Genomic DNA, 15,841 nt, shown 5'->3' with positions numbered 1-15,841 from the left:
CTCAGAAATGAGCTAAAACAGCTTCACGAAAACTTGGAGATCTCTTCAAGATCAAAAAGCAACAGCTTCTAATTATCTACGGCGCTCAGCTTCCTCCAAGATGGCTCACATGTTTGGAGCTCGCTTTCCAAGCACTCTCTAAGGAAACTCGGCTCAATACGGAAGGGATTTGACCAAAAACATGGAGAGTTTTGAGCACAGAAGATCTAACTCTGATTTACCACTACAAATGCGAAGAAAATTAGCACTGCAGCTCAGAAATGAGCTAAAACAGCTTCACGAAAACTTGGAGATCTCTTCAAGATCAAAAAGCAACAGCTTCTAATTATCTACGGCGCTCAGCTTCCTCCAAGATGGCTCACATGTTTGGAGCTCGCTTTCCAAGCACTCTCTAAGGAAACTCGGCTCAATACGGAAGAAATTTGGCCAAAAACATGGAGAGTTTTGAGCACAGAAGATCTAACTCTGTTTTACCAAAGCAAATGCTTTTCTGAGCTGTCTAACATAAGGGTTCGAGAGCACCAAGCTCGTCTGTAGATTTCCTTCTTTGGAGAAGAGCAAGACGGGGCTCTAAGCGGCTCTATCCTACATAATTTCAAGATCAATATCCACAGGTATCTTTTCATCGTTTTGTGCTTGCTTTTTACGTAAAAAAAAATGTATTTAGTGACCTCTACCTATAAATCGACGATGATTAAGAAACAATTACACTAATTTACACTTGTAGATTTTTATATACCCCCAAAAAAATCAATGTCAATCTAAAAATCAGAAATTTTCGCCATATAAAGTGACTTCAATTCAAATTTCGACAAATTCTACTAAAAATAATAAATAGATAGAAGATGTTATCGAAGATTTATTCCCTTCACTAACGAAATAAAAGATTTAAGGTTTTTTCGGATAAAAATATATTAAGAGATCCCTGTTTATGTATAATAAACAAAAAACGATTCAAAAACGACGAATATAAAGTCGAAATTTGTCATTTTAAACCTTTGAGCTGGGGGTATATATACATCCACGTAAATCAGAGTTATTTTCATACAGGCCTTGTATATATATACATAAATCTTTTTCGCAAATATGATATGTTTTATTTTGTGTTGTTATTAGCGCTAAGAAAGTTTGGTCACTTCACATTTTCCATTTCGAATTTCCACTTATTAGTTTTTATTCTAATCGAAAAATCAAAAAATGAAAAAAAAAAAAAATTGATATGGCACAATTTTCACGCGTCTAATGTTGTCTCCAGCTGTTCGCTCTGTAGTACACGTCTTTGTACATACTCGGACACTGTTTGCCGATCTATAAACAAAAAATATCGATACATACACATATATAATGACGAAAATTTGTTGTATCGTTAATCCTAATCCGTCAATAATTGATAAACCGTATTTTGAATTAATGACCGCGATTAATACGGTTGCTGGCGGCATCGAAACGAATTTAAATTCATCCCGAACATGATAATATTGATAATATTGAAAATAATGATGAAGAAATTAATAATATCGTCGACGGATTCGGGAAAATTGGAATTATTTGTGATTTTTTTGAGTTTAAACGGAAAAAAACCGTCTTTTTTAATTTATGAGTGGATAATTTTTACTACTGGGATCAGCATGTCCACCAATTAGTCCAGAAAACACTGTTGCTTTAGCAAAAATGGTCCTCTTGCAGAGCTGGGTCTTCTTGGATGATTAGAGACATCATTCATTGGACTTTTCTCTAAATAGACGCCATTTTCACGTTATGGGTATCGACGGTTTCCAAATGGTGAATGGAGATGGAAGAAACTGCAATCCACGTCATCTCTGAGTGCCTAGCAATCGATTTAAATACTTGGGAAAGCTCCACAGTTTATTTAATGACTCCAGAATATTCTAGCTGAAGCGCTTGGTTGTAATTTCAATTGGGGCAATATGTCTAAGTGGCTAGAGATCTTTGAACGCCCAGTATCTTTCTATGGCTACGAGAATGGTCCCAGAAGTACCTGGTTCGATCTGGAGTAGGTAGTCGCTCGAAAAGTCTCGATGTATTAGAAAGTACATGATCTATGCGGTAAATGTTCCAATTGGGGCAATATTTCTAAGTCCTTGGAGATTTTTAAACGCCCAGTATCATTCTATAACTTCGATGATGGTCCCAGAAGTACCTGGTTCGATCTGGAGTAGGTAGTCGCTCGAAAAGTCTCGATGTATTAGAAAGTACATAATCTATGCGGTAAATGTTCCAATTGGGGCAATATTTCCAAGTCCTTGGAGATTTTTAAATGCCCAGTATCATTCTATAACTTCGATGATGGTCCCAGAAGTACCTGGTTCGATCTGGAGTAGGTAGTCGCTCGAAAAGTCTCGATGTATTAGAAAGTACATGATCTATGCGGTAAATGTTCCAATTGGGGCAATATTTCTAAGTCCTTGGAGATTTTTAAATGCCCAGTATCATTCTATAACTTCGATGATGGTCCCAGAAGTACCTGGTCCGATCTGGAGTAGGTAGTCGCTCGAAAAGTCTCGATGTATTAGAAAGTACATGATCTATGCGGTAAATGTTCCAATTGGGGCAATATTTCTAAGTCCTTGGAGATTTTTAAATGCCCAGTATCATTCTATAACTTCGATGATGGTCCCAGAAGTACCTGGTCCGATCTGGAGTAGGTAGTCGCTCGAAAAGTCTCGATGTATTAGAAAGTACATGATCTATGCGGTAAATGTTCCAATTGGGGCAATATTTCTAAGTCCTTGGAGATTTTTAAAGGGCCAGTATCATTCTATAACTTCGATGATGGTCCCAGAAGTACCTGGTCCGATCTGGAGTAGGTAGTCGCTCGAAAAGTCTCGATGTATTAGAAAGTACATGATCTATGCGGTAAATGTTCCAATTGGGGCAATATTTCCAAGTCCTTGGAGATTTTTAAATGCCCAGTATCATTCTATAACTTCGATGATGGTCCCAGAAGTACCTGGTCCGATCTGGAGTAGGTAGTCGCTCGAAAAGTCTCGATGTATTAGAAAGTACATGATCAATGCGGTAAATGTTCCAATTGGGGCAATATTTCTAAGTCCTTGGAGATTTTTAAACGCCCAGTATCCTTCTATAACTTCGATGATGGTCCCAGAAGTACCTGGTTCGATCTGGAGTAGGTAGTCGCTCGAAAAGTCTCGATGTATTAGAAAGTACATGATCTATGCGGTAAATGTTCCAATTGGGGCAATATTTCCAAGTCCTTGGAGATTTTTAAATGCCCAGTATCATTCTATAACTTCGATGATGGTCCCAGAAGTACCTGGTCCGATCTGGAGTAGGTAGTCGCTCGAAAAGTCTCGATGTATTAGAAAGTACATGATCTATGCGGTAAATGTTCCAATTGGGGCAATATTTCCAAGTCCTTGGAGATTTTTAAATGCCCAGTATCATTCTATAACTTCGATGATGGTCCCAGAAGTACCTGGTCCGATCTGGAGTAGGTAGTCGCTCGAAAAGTCTCGATGTATTAGAAAGTACATAATCTATGCGGTAAATGTTCCAATTGGGGCAATATTTCTAAGTCCTTGGAGATTTTTAAAGGCCCAGTATCATTCTATAACTTCGATGATGGTCCCAGAAGTACCTGGTTCGATCTGGAGTAGGTAGTCGCTCGAAAAGTCTCAATATACTAGAAAGTACATGATCTATGCGGTAAATGTTCCAATTGGGGCAATATTTCTAAGTCCTTGGAGATTTTTAAACGCCCAGTATCCTTCTATAACTTCGATGATGGTCCCAGAAGTACCTGGTTCGACCTGGAGTAAGTAGTCGCTCGAAAAGTCTCAATATACTAGAAAGTACATAATCTATGCGGTAAATGTTCCAATTGGGGCAATATTTCCAAGTCCTTGGAGATTTTTAAAGGCCCAGTATCATTCTATAGCTACGAGGATGGTCCCAGAAGTACCTGGTTCGATCTGGAGTAGGTAGTCGCTCGAAAAGTCTCGATGTATTAGAAAGTACATAATCTATGCGGTAAATGTTCCAATTGGGGCAATATTTCTAAGTCCTTGGAGATTTTTAAACGCCCAGTATCATTCTATAGCTTCGAGAATGGTCCCAGAAGTACCTGGTTCGATCTGGAGTAGGTAGTCGCTCGAAAAGTCTCAATATATTAGAAAGTACATGATCTATGCGGCAAATGTTCCAATTGGGGCAATATTTCTAAGTCCTTGGAGATTTTTAAACGCCCAGTATCATTCTATAGCTTCGAGAATGGTCCCAGAAGTACCTGGTTCGACCTGGAGTAAGTAGTCGCTCGAAAAGTCTCAATATACTAGAAAGTACATAATCTATGCGGTAAATGTTCCAATTGGGGCAATATTTCCAAGTCCTTGGAGATTTTTAAAGGCCCAGTATCATTCTATAGCTACGAGGATGGTCCCAGAAGTACCTGGTCCGATCTGGAGTAGGTAGTCGCTCGAAAAGTCTCACTGTATTAGAAAGTACATGATCTATGCGGTAAATGTTCCAATTGGGGCAATATTTCTAAGTCCTTGGAGATTTTTAAAGGCCCAGTATCATTCTATAGCTACGAGGATGGTCCCAGAAGTACCTGGTCCGATCTGGAGTAGGTAGTCGCTCGAAAAGTCTCACTGTATTAGAAAGTACATGATCTATGCGGTAAATGTTCCAATTGGGGCAATATTTCTAAGTCCTTGGAGATTTTTAAACGCCCAGTATCATTCTATAGCTTCGAGAATGGTCCCAGAAGTACCTGGTTCGATCTGGAGTAGGTAGTCGCTCGAAAAGTCTCAATATATTAGAAAGTACATGATCTATGCGGCAAATGTTCCAATTGGGGCAATATTTCTAAGTCCTTGGAGATTTTTAAACGCCCAGTATCATTCTATAGCTTCGAGAATGGTCCCAGAAGTACCTGGTTCGACCTGGAGTAAGTAGTCGCTCGAAAAGTCTCAATATACTAGAAAGTACATAATCTATGCGGTAAATGTTCCAATTGGGGCAATATTTCCAAGTCCTTGGAGATTTTTAAAGGCCCAGTATCATTCTATAGCTACGAGGATGGTCCCAGAAGTACCTGGTTCGATCTGGAGTAGGTAGTCGCTCGAAAAGTCTCAATATACTAGAAAGTACATGATCTATGCGGTAAATGTTCCAATTGGGGCAATATTTCTAAGTCCTTGGAGATTTTTAAATGCCCAGTATCATTCTATAACTTCGATGATGGTCCCAGAAGTACCTGGTCCGATCTGGAGTAGGTAGTCGCTCGAAAAGTCTCACTGTATTAGAAAGTACATGATCTATGCGGTAAATGTTCCAATTGGGGCAATATTTCTAAGTCCTTGGAGATTTTTAAACGCCCAGTATCCTTCTATAGCTACGAGGATGGTCCCAGAAGTACCTGGTTGGATCTGGAGTAGGTAGTCGCTCGAAAAGTCTCACTGTATTAGAAAGTACAGTACATGTTTGAAGTTTGAAGACACCACGTGATTTAGTATTTGTTTGGCAGCTTATAGACTATATTTAGCACCCTCTGATCCCATTCCTGTTCCCAGATTTGAAAAAAATTATTCATTACTCAAAGATGTCCCGATAATGATTAATCTTAATTGCGAATGTGAAATTTTCCATAAACAAAAGTTACATCGATAATTTCCAGGCTTTATAAAGTTAAAAGGGCTATTTTGGGGTTTTCTGACAGTTGGCATTACGCGAAATATTCCTAAATCGAGTTTTTATCGACCGACAAGTGAATATTTCCGACGGAATCGTCTGTTTATTTTTCTTATATTTTGAATGCCCCTCGTATCGGAATGGATAGTAATTTAAAGTAATTCCGCCGGCGGTTAACATAACGATCTCGATCTTAACACAATGTCTAAACTTTCCAGTCGATTTACCGGGAAGGGTAACTTGAAGGGCGATATCCCGTCATAGGTACCTAAAATCAAATTCTCCAAGAAATACCAACGCGATAGGTATACACGAAACGAGAAAGATAGATGACTAATGATAACGGGATAACAATGTACTTAAACGTACCTTGTTAATATCAACTTCTACACAATCTATGCTGTTATCAAACAATGAGATTATCATAAATCATCATAAGCCAGCTGTCTAAACATTTAAGTCTTTACATACGCTTGCCGGGAGGTTAATCACCTGCTTGATGTGTCGTTGAGTGTATGTAAATTCGATGATTTTCTCTTGGTGTTGTTGTAATATGAATTTTTTTTTATGTTGATACCAGAATTTACGAAAATGACGCACTCCCATAGCCGTGGGTTGGTTTTGAAGTTTTGAAATTCCGTTACCTGAACTCACCGCAGTTCAATTTTATTTATATTCGATATATATATCGATGAACTTTTAGGTTCCAAACACTTCTTTCCGATTTTTATTTCGAGATCTGTTGGAAACGTTCCATACATTTGACATTTGACATTTGACAACCAACTGTATATAGATTGATGATAAATCTCATGTTTTGTTACAAATTAAGTGTTTGAACGGAATTATATTTGACATTTGACTAGCGATTTTATGTATATTGATAAATTTCAAGTTTTGTTACAAATTTAATGTCTAAACTGCACTATATTTGACATTTGACACGAAATTTTATGTAGATTGATAAATCTCGAGTTTTGTTACAAATTTAATGTTTGAACGGAATTATATTTGACATTTGACAAGCAATTTTATGTATATTGATAAATCTCAAGTTTTGTCACAAATTAGGTGTTTAAACGGAATTATATTTGACATTTGACAGGCGATTTTATGTAGATTGATAAATTTCAAGTTTTGTCACAAATTAAATGTTTGAACGGAATTATATTTGACATTTTACAAGCAATTATATGTATATTGATAAATCTCAAGTTTTGTCACAAATTTAATGTTTGAACGGAATTATATTTGACATTTGACAAGCAATTTTATGTATATTGATAAATCTCAAGTTTTGTCACAAATTTAATGTTTGAACGGAATTATATTTGACATTTGACAAGCAATTTTATGTATATTGATAAATCTCAAGTTTTGTCACAAATTAGGTGTTTAAACGGAATTATATTTGACATTTGACAGGCAATTATATGTATATTGATAAATTTCAAGTTTTGTTACAAATTTAATGGCTAAACTGCACTATATTTGACATTTGACACGAAATTTTATGTAGATTGATAAATCTCGAGTTTTGTTACAAATGAAATGTTTGAACTGCACTATATTTGACATTTGACACCCGTTCATATGTATATTTGTGAATCTCAAGTTTTGTTACAAATTTAATGGCTAAACTGCACCATGTTTGACATTTGACACAAAATTTTATGTAGATTGATAAATCTTGAGTTTTGTTACAAATGAAATGTTTGAACTGCACTATATTTGACATTTGACAATCGTTTTTATGTAGATTGATAAATCTCGAGTTTTGTTACAAATTTAATGTTTGAACGGAATTATATTTGACATTTGACAAGCAATTTTATGTATATTGATAAATCTCAAGTTTTGTCACAAATAAGGTGTTTAAACGGAATTATATTTGACATTTGACAGGCAATTATATGTATATTGATAAATTTCAAGTTTTGTTACAAATTTAATGGCTAAACTGCACTATATTTGACATTTGACACGAAATTTTATGTAGATTGATAAATCTCGAGTTTTGTTACAAATGAAATGTTTGAACTGCACTATATTTGACATTTGACACCCGTTTATATGTATATTTGTGAATCTCAAGTTTTGTTACAAATTTAATGGCTAAACTGCACCATATTTGACATTTGACACAAAATTTCATGTAGATTGATAAATCTCGAGTTTTGTTACAAATGAAATGTTTGAACTGCACTATATTTGACATTTGACACCCGTTTTTATGTAGATTGATAAATCTCGAGTTTTGTTACAAATTTAATGTTTGAACGGAATTATATTTGACATTTTACAAGCAATTTTATGTATATTGATAAATCTCAAGTTTTGTCGCAAATTAGGTGTTTAAACGGAATTATATTTGACATTTGACAGGCGATTTTATGTAGATTGATAAATTTCAAGTTTTGTTACAAATTAAGTGTTTGAACGGAATTATATTTGACATTTGACAAGCAATTATATGTATATTGATAAATCTCAAGTTTTGTCACAAATTAAATGTTTGAACGGAATTATATTTGACATTTGACAGGCGATTTTATGTAGATTGATAAATTTCAAGTTTTGTTACAAATTAAGTGTTTGAACGGAATTATATTTGACATTTGACAGGCGATTTTATGTAGATTGATAAATTTCAAGTTTTGTTACAAATTAAGTGTTTGAACGGAATTATATTTGACATTTGACAAGCAATTATATGTATATTGATAAATCTCAAGTTTTGTCACAAATTAAATGTTTGAACGGAATTATATTTGACATTTGACAAGCAATTTTATGTATATTGATAAATCTCAAGTTTTGTCACAAATTAGGTGTTTAAACGGAATTATATTTGACATTTGACAGGCAATTATATGTATATTGATAAATTTCAAGTTTTGTTACAAATTTAATGGCTAAACTGCACTATATTTGACATTTGACACGAAATTTTATGTAGATTGATAAATCTCGAGTTTTGTTACAAATGAAATGTTTGAACTGCACTATATTTGACATTTGACACCCGTTCATATGTATATTTGTGAATCTCAAGTTTTGTTACAAATTTAATGGCTAAACTGCACCATGTTTGACATTTGACACAAAATTTTATGTAGATTGATAAATCTCGAGTTTTGTTACAAATGAAATGTTTGAACTGCACTATATTTGACATTTGACAATCGTTTTTATGTAGATTGATAAATCTCGAGTTTTGTTACAAATTTAATGTTTGAACGGAATTATATTTGACATTTGACAGGCGATTTTATGTAGATTGATAAATTTCAAGTTTTGTTACAAATTAAGTGTTTGAACGGAATTATATTTGACATTTGACAAGCAATTATATGTATATTGATAAATCTCAAGTTTTGTCACAAATTAAATGTTTGAACGGAATTATATTTGACATTTGACAGGCGATTTTATGTAGATTGATAAATTTCAAGTTTTGTTACAAATTAAGTGTTTGAACGGAATTATATTTGACATTTGACAAGCAATTTTATGTATATTGATAAATCTCAAGTTTTGTCACAAATTAGGTGTTTAAACGGAATTATATTTGACATTTGACAGGCAATTATATATATATTGATAAATTTCAAGTTTTGTTACAAATTTAATGGCTAAACTGCACTATATTTGACATTTGACAAACAATTATATGTAGATTGATAAATTTCAAGTTTTGTTACAAATTAAGTGTTTGAACGGAATTATATTTGACATTTGACAAGCAATTTTATGTATATTGATAAATCTCAAGTTTTGTCACAAATTAGGTGTTTAAACGGAATTATATTTGACATTTGACAGGCAATTATATATATATTGATAAATTTCAAGTTTTGTTACAAATTTAATGGCTAAACTGCACTATATTTGACATTTGACAAACAATTATATGTAGATTGATAAATTTCAAGTTTTGTTACAAATTAAGTGTTTGAACGGAATTATATTTGACATTTGACAAGCAATTTTATGTATATTGATAAATCTCAAGTTTTGTCACAAATTAGGTGTTTAAACGGAATTATATTTGACATTTGACAGGCAATTATATATATATTGATAAATTTCAAGTTTTGTTACAAATTTAATGGCTAAACTGCACTATATTTGACATTTGACAAACAATTATATGTATATTGATAAATCTCAAGTTTTGTCACAAATTTAATGTTTGAACGGAATTATATTTGACATTTGACAACTAACTAATATGTTGATCGATACCTCAGTCATAGAATGCAGAGATACAGAGTGGATTTTGGAAAATTAAAAGTTATCTAATACGAAGAATATTAATAATAATAAAATATTCACGTTAAATTATATTTTCACAGATTTTTTTTCGTTCTGAACAAGATTTGATAATAAAACTAAAATCGATGAGTGTTCACCTTCACAATCTTCTTAACAAAGAAAATTTCTACCCCGAATGGCGACAAGATTTCCATTAAAAGGCTTATTACTGTTTGCGTAGTGTGTAAATACTTACATCACTTCGATGTTTAACATTGAAGTCAATATTTGTCCTTACTGGTCGGTGATGCAACGGTTGCGGTGGTCTGAAATTGTTTCCTAAGGGCGCTTTGGGGTGTTTGGCGTCCCCTTGCATTAGTCTTCGGAGACCGAGCATCTGCAATAAAGAAAATTTCGATTGAATTCGATAGGAAGTTGATTTTCAGAAGTGGGACTTGAATTTATCGCATTTTCCAAGTACTCCGGAAGGGATAAGACCCTCAAGATTCACCCGAATACAAAAGACTTCATATTTCAATCGATAATACCTAATTTAACTCACAGATGGCGGTAGTTACTATGATAAACATATCGGGTAGCAAAGTTTCGACGAGAGCGTACGAAATGCGTAGCTCAACAACACACTGGTCGACCAAATGAGACGACGACTATTTTTTTTTTCAAATTTTCGTATATAGAAACGAAACTTTCAGATACATAATGAATACACTCCGTATTTCGTTAGATCAAAGTATAAATCAAAGTAAAATAAACCGAAAGTAAAAAGGTTTGTGACCGTGTGAGAAACTTCGTAATTTGCATCGCTCGAAATGTAATTCAAAGTACTACATAGTTTCCGTTTCCCGTAGTGAGTCTAGATTTATGTTGCGACGAACTCTTCTAATCTGGATTATTTGGTCGGGTCGCCGCCTCCGCAAGACGACGGCGGCTGCTAGTCAGGCGGTCTCTGGAGACTTAACAACATCGGTCTTTACACTTAGACTGACGGAAAAGTAGAATTAGTACACTCGAAACAATTTTTGGTATCGAATCTATCAAAATTATCTCTATATTCGTGTCGAAATTGAGTTGGAACCAACGGGAATTTATCAATTTTATCAATTTAACATTTACACGTTCAAGATGGCGTGTACTTTATCACGAATTTTATGTATTCAGGTTACTTGGAGTGAATAAAACCTTTAGATAATGTTAATGGTCTGTTAAATATTGTAACCTTAGAAGATTGTTGTTGATTTACTATCAAACCCCTAATTTGGAAAGGTTAACACGTCTACGAGGGATCCTCGATGAATTTTCGTTCAACATACACCACAACGACAAACTCGAACCCACGACCGGCGAATTCGAACCCGAACGCAATTAAAGTGGTGGGATATACTAACAGTAGGGAACCTTTAGATCCCAAGCTCATAAAACCACGTACAAGTGAAGGTAATTAAAAAAAAAATGATTGATTATATAAATGAAATACAGTTTGTGATTGTTGTTGTTGTTTTTATGATTTCGGTGCGTGATTTTTGCACTATCTGTCGTTTATTTGGTTTTATTCGTTTTTCAGGATATTCCGAAGACTTTCCTGTGAAGTTTGTCCCACAACTCAATCAGATAGAGCGACTGTAATTGATTGAGATCGTTGTCATGCTGGATAATGAATTTTCATCAGATTATCAGTCGTATTTTCGCTGTGTTTCAAAGTAGAGTTAACACATGGATCTGACATCTGTTTCTTCTTTGACCTATGCAAAATCTTCAGCTAGATCCAAAAACCTCAAATTTTGATTCCATGAAACTCTTTCTCATTTTTTAATCGTTAAATTTTTACGTTTTTTAGCCCACTGCAACTTTGACATCTTCTCCAGCTTCTCAGAACCTCCCTTTCACTGTGAATGTGGGTACTCAAAGGTAGATTTGTAGATTCATTGATCTAAAGTACTATCTCTAAGCCTCTTAGTTAATATTCTTGCCATTATTGCAGGAATTACGAATTGGTATTCAAAAGAAGGTTTGGTCTAAAAAATATCGATTCTAGTACATTTATGCGTCTCACAGGACTAAACTACAATCATAAACAACGAAATAATCACAGTCGGAAAGTAATAAACGAATCAAATGGTACTTCCAAGTCTGAATTTGCGAGAACGAAACCAATTCATCAACGAATTCCACAAAAAGATGTTTTGGTTTAAAAAATAACGAATCTGGTACATTTATGCGTCTCACAGGACTAAACAACAATCATAAACAACGAAATAATCACAGTTGAAAAGTAATAAACGAATCGAACGGTACTTCCAAGTCTGAATTTGCTGCACGCAACCAATTCATCAACGAATTCCACAAAAAGATGTCTCGGTCTAAAAAATATCGATTCTAGTACATTTATGCGTCTCACAGGACTAAACTACAATCATAAACAACGAAATAATCACAGTTGGAAAGTAATAAACGAATCGAATGGTACTTCCAAGTCTGAATTTGCGAGAACGCAACCAATTCATCAACGAATTCCACAAAAAGATGTCTCGGTCTAAAAAATATCGATTCTAGTACATTTATGCGTCTCACAGGACTAAATTACAATCATAAACAACGAAATAATCACAGTTGGAAAGTAATAAACGAATCGAATGGTACTTCCAAGTCTGAATTTGCGAGAACGCAACCAATTCATCAACGAATTCCACAAAAAGATGTTTTGGTTTAAAAAATAACGAATCTGGTACATTTATGCGTCTCACAGGACTAAACTACAATCATAAACAACGAAATAATCACAGTTGAAAAGTAATAAACGAATCGAACGGTACTTCCAAGTCTGAATTTGCGAGAACGCAACCAATTCATCAACGAATTCCACAAAAAGATGTCTCGGTCTAAAAAATATCGATTCTAGTACATTTATGCGTCTCACAGGACTAAACTACAATCATAAACAACGAAATAATCACAGTTGGAAAGTAATAAACGAATCGAATGGTACTTCCAAGTCTGAATTTGCGAGAACGCAACCAATTCATCAACGAATTCCACAAAATGATGTATCGGTGTAAAAAGTATCGATTCTAGTACATTTATGCGTCTCACAGGACTAAATTACAATCATAAACAACGAAATAATCACAGTTGGAAAGGAATAAACGAATCGAATGGTACTTCCAAGTCTGAATTTGCGAGAACGCAACCAATTCATCAACGAATTCCACAAAAAGATGTCTCGGTCTAAAAAATATCGATTCTAGTACATTTATGCGTCTCACAGGACTAAATTACAATCACAAACAAGGAAATAATCACAGTTGGAAAGTAATAAACGAATCGAATGGTACTTCCAAGTCTGAATTTGCGAGAACGCAACCAATTCATCAACGAATTCCACAAAAAGATGTCTCGGTCTAAAAAATATCGATTCTAGTACATTTATGCGTCTCACAGGACTAAATTACAATCACAAACAAGGAAATAATCACAGTTGGAAAGTAATAAACGAATCGAATGGTACTTCCAAGTCTGAATTTGCGAGAACGCAACCAATTCATCAACGAATTCCACAAAAAGATGTCTCGGTCTAAAAAATATCGATTCTAGTACATTTATGCGTCTCACAGGACTAAATTACAATCATAAACAACGAAATAATCACAGTTGGAAAGTAATAAACGAATCGAATGGTACTTCCAAGTCTGAATTTGCGAGAACGCAACCAATTCATCAACGAATTCCACAAAATGATGTATCGGTGTAAAAAGTATCGATTCTAGTACATTTATGCGTCTCACAGGACTAAACTACAATCATAAACAACAAAAGAATCACAGTTGGAAAGTAATAAACGAATCAAATGGTACTTCCAAGTCTGAATTTGCGAGAACGCAACCAATTCATCAACGAATTCCACAAAAAGATGTCTCGGTCTAAAAAATATCGATTCTAGTACATTTATGCGTCTCACAGGACTAAATTACAATCATAAACAACGAAATAATCACAGTTGGAAAGTAATAAACGAATCAAATGGTACTTCCAAGTCTGAATTTGCGAGAACGCAACCAATTCATCAACGAATTCCACAAAAAGATGTTTTGGTTTAAAAAATAACGAATCTGGTACATTTATGCGTCTCACAGGACTAAACTACAATCATAAACAACGAAATAATCACAGTTGAAAAGTAATAAACGAATCGAACGGTACTTCCAAGTCTGAATTTGCGAGAACGCAACCAATTCATCAACGAATTCCACAAAAAGATGTCTCGGTCTAAAAAATATCGATTCTAGTACATTTATGCGTCTCACAGGACTAAACTACAATCATAAACAACGAAATAATCACAGTTGGAAAGGAATAAACGAATCGAATGGTACTTCCAAGTCTGAATTTGCGAGAACGCAACCAATTCATCAACGAATTCCACAAAAAGATGTTTTGGTTTTAAAAATAACGAATCTGGTACATTTATGCGTCTCACAGGACTAAACTACAATCATAAACAACGAAATAATCACAGTTGGAAAGGAATAAACGAATCGAATGGTACTTCCAAGTCTGAATTTGCGAGAACGCAACCAATTCATCAACGAATTCCACAAAAAGATGTCTCGGTCTAAAAAATATCGATTCTAGTACATTTATGCGTCTCACAGGACTAAATTACAATCATAAACAACGAAATAATCACAGTTGGAAAGTAATAAACGAATCGAATGGTACTTCCAAGTCTGAATTTGCGAGAACGCAACCAATTCATCAACGAATTCCACAAAAAGATGTCTCGGTCTAAAAAATATCGATTCTAGTACATTTATGCGTCTCACAGGACTAAATTACAATCACAAACAAGGAAATAATCACAGTTGGAAAGTAATAAACGAATCGAATGGTACTTCCAAGTCTGAATTTGCGAGAACGCAACCAATTCATCAACGAATTCCACAAAAAGATGTCTCGGTCTAAAAAATATCGATTCTAGTACATTTATGCGTCTCACAGGACTAAATTACAATCACAAACAAGGAAATAATCACAGTTGGAAAGTAATAAACGAATCGAATGGTACTTCCAAGTCTGAATTTGCGAGAACGCAACCAATTCATCAACGAATTCCACAAAAAGATGTCTCGGTCTAAAAAATATCGATTCTAGTACATTTATGCGTCTCACAGGACTAAATTACAATCACAAACAAGGAAATAATCACAGTTGGAAAGTAATAAACGAATCGAATGGTACTTCCAAGTCTGAATTTGCGAGAACGCAACCAATTCATCAACAAATTCCACAAAATGATGTATCGGTGTAAAAAGTATCGATTCTAGTACATTTATGCGTCTCACAGGACTAAACTACAATCATAAACAACAAAAGAATCACAGTTGGAAAGTAATAAACGAATCAAATGGTACTTCCAAGTCTGAATTTGCGAGAACGCAACCAATTCATCAACGAATTCCACAAAAAGATGTCTCGGTCTAAAAAATATCGATTCTAGTACATTTATGCGTCTCACAGGACTAAATTACAATCATAAACAATGAAATAATCACAGTTGGAAAGTAATAAACGAATCAAATGGTACTTCCAAGTCTGAATTTGCGAGAACGCAACCAATTCATCAACGAATTCCACAAAAAGATGTTTTGGTTTAAAAAATAACGAATCTGGTACATTTATGCGTCTCACAGGACTAAACTACAATCATAAACAACGAAATAATCACAGTTGAAAAGTAATAAACGAATCGAACGGTACTTCCAAGTCTGAATTTGCGAGAACGCAACCAATTCATCAACGAATTCCACAAAAAGATGTCTCGGTCTAAAAAATATCGATTCTAGTACATTTATGCGTCTCACAGGACTAAACTACAATCATAAACAACGAAATAATC

General features: G+C 34.4%; 1 protein-coding gene across 1 annotated transcript in view; it reads right to left on the bottom strand.

Moving 5' to 3' along the window:
* Positions 1–1,142: 1,142 nt before the first annotated feature.
* The window catches only part of LOC130450403 (carbonic anhydrase-related protein 10), a 201,807-nt gene continuing 187,108 nt past the window's right edge, over positions 1,143–15,841 (bottom strand). Inside the window, exons 8-9 of the mRNA XM_056788779.1 lie at positions 10,187–10,327; positions 1,143–1,308 (exon numbers count right to left, since the gene is read on the bottom strand). Coding sequence (XP_056644757.1) covers positions 1,240–1,308; positions 10,187–10,327 — 210 coding nt within the window. The 3' untranslated portion in view covers positions 1,143–1,239. The remainder of the gene's footprint in view (positions 1,309–10,186; positions 10,328–15,841) is intronic.

The sequence above is a fragment of the Diorhabda sublineata genome, chromosome 1 (genome assembly GCF_026230105.1).
Source record: "Diorhabda sublineata isolate icDioSubl1.1 chromosome 1, icDioSubl1.1, whole genome shotgun sequence".
Taxonomy (NCBI): Eukaryota; Metazoa; Arthropoda; class Insecta; order Coleoptera; family Chrysomelidae; genus Diorhabda; species Diorhabda sublineata.
This window is presented reverse-complemented; position numbering and strand designations above follow the sequence as displayed.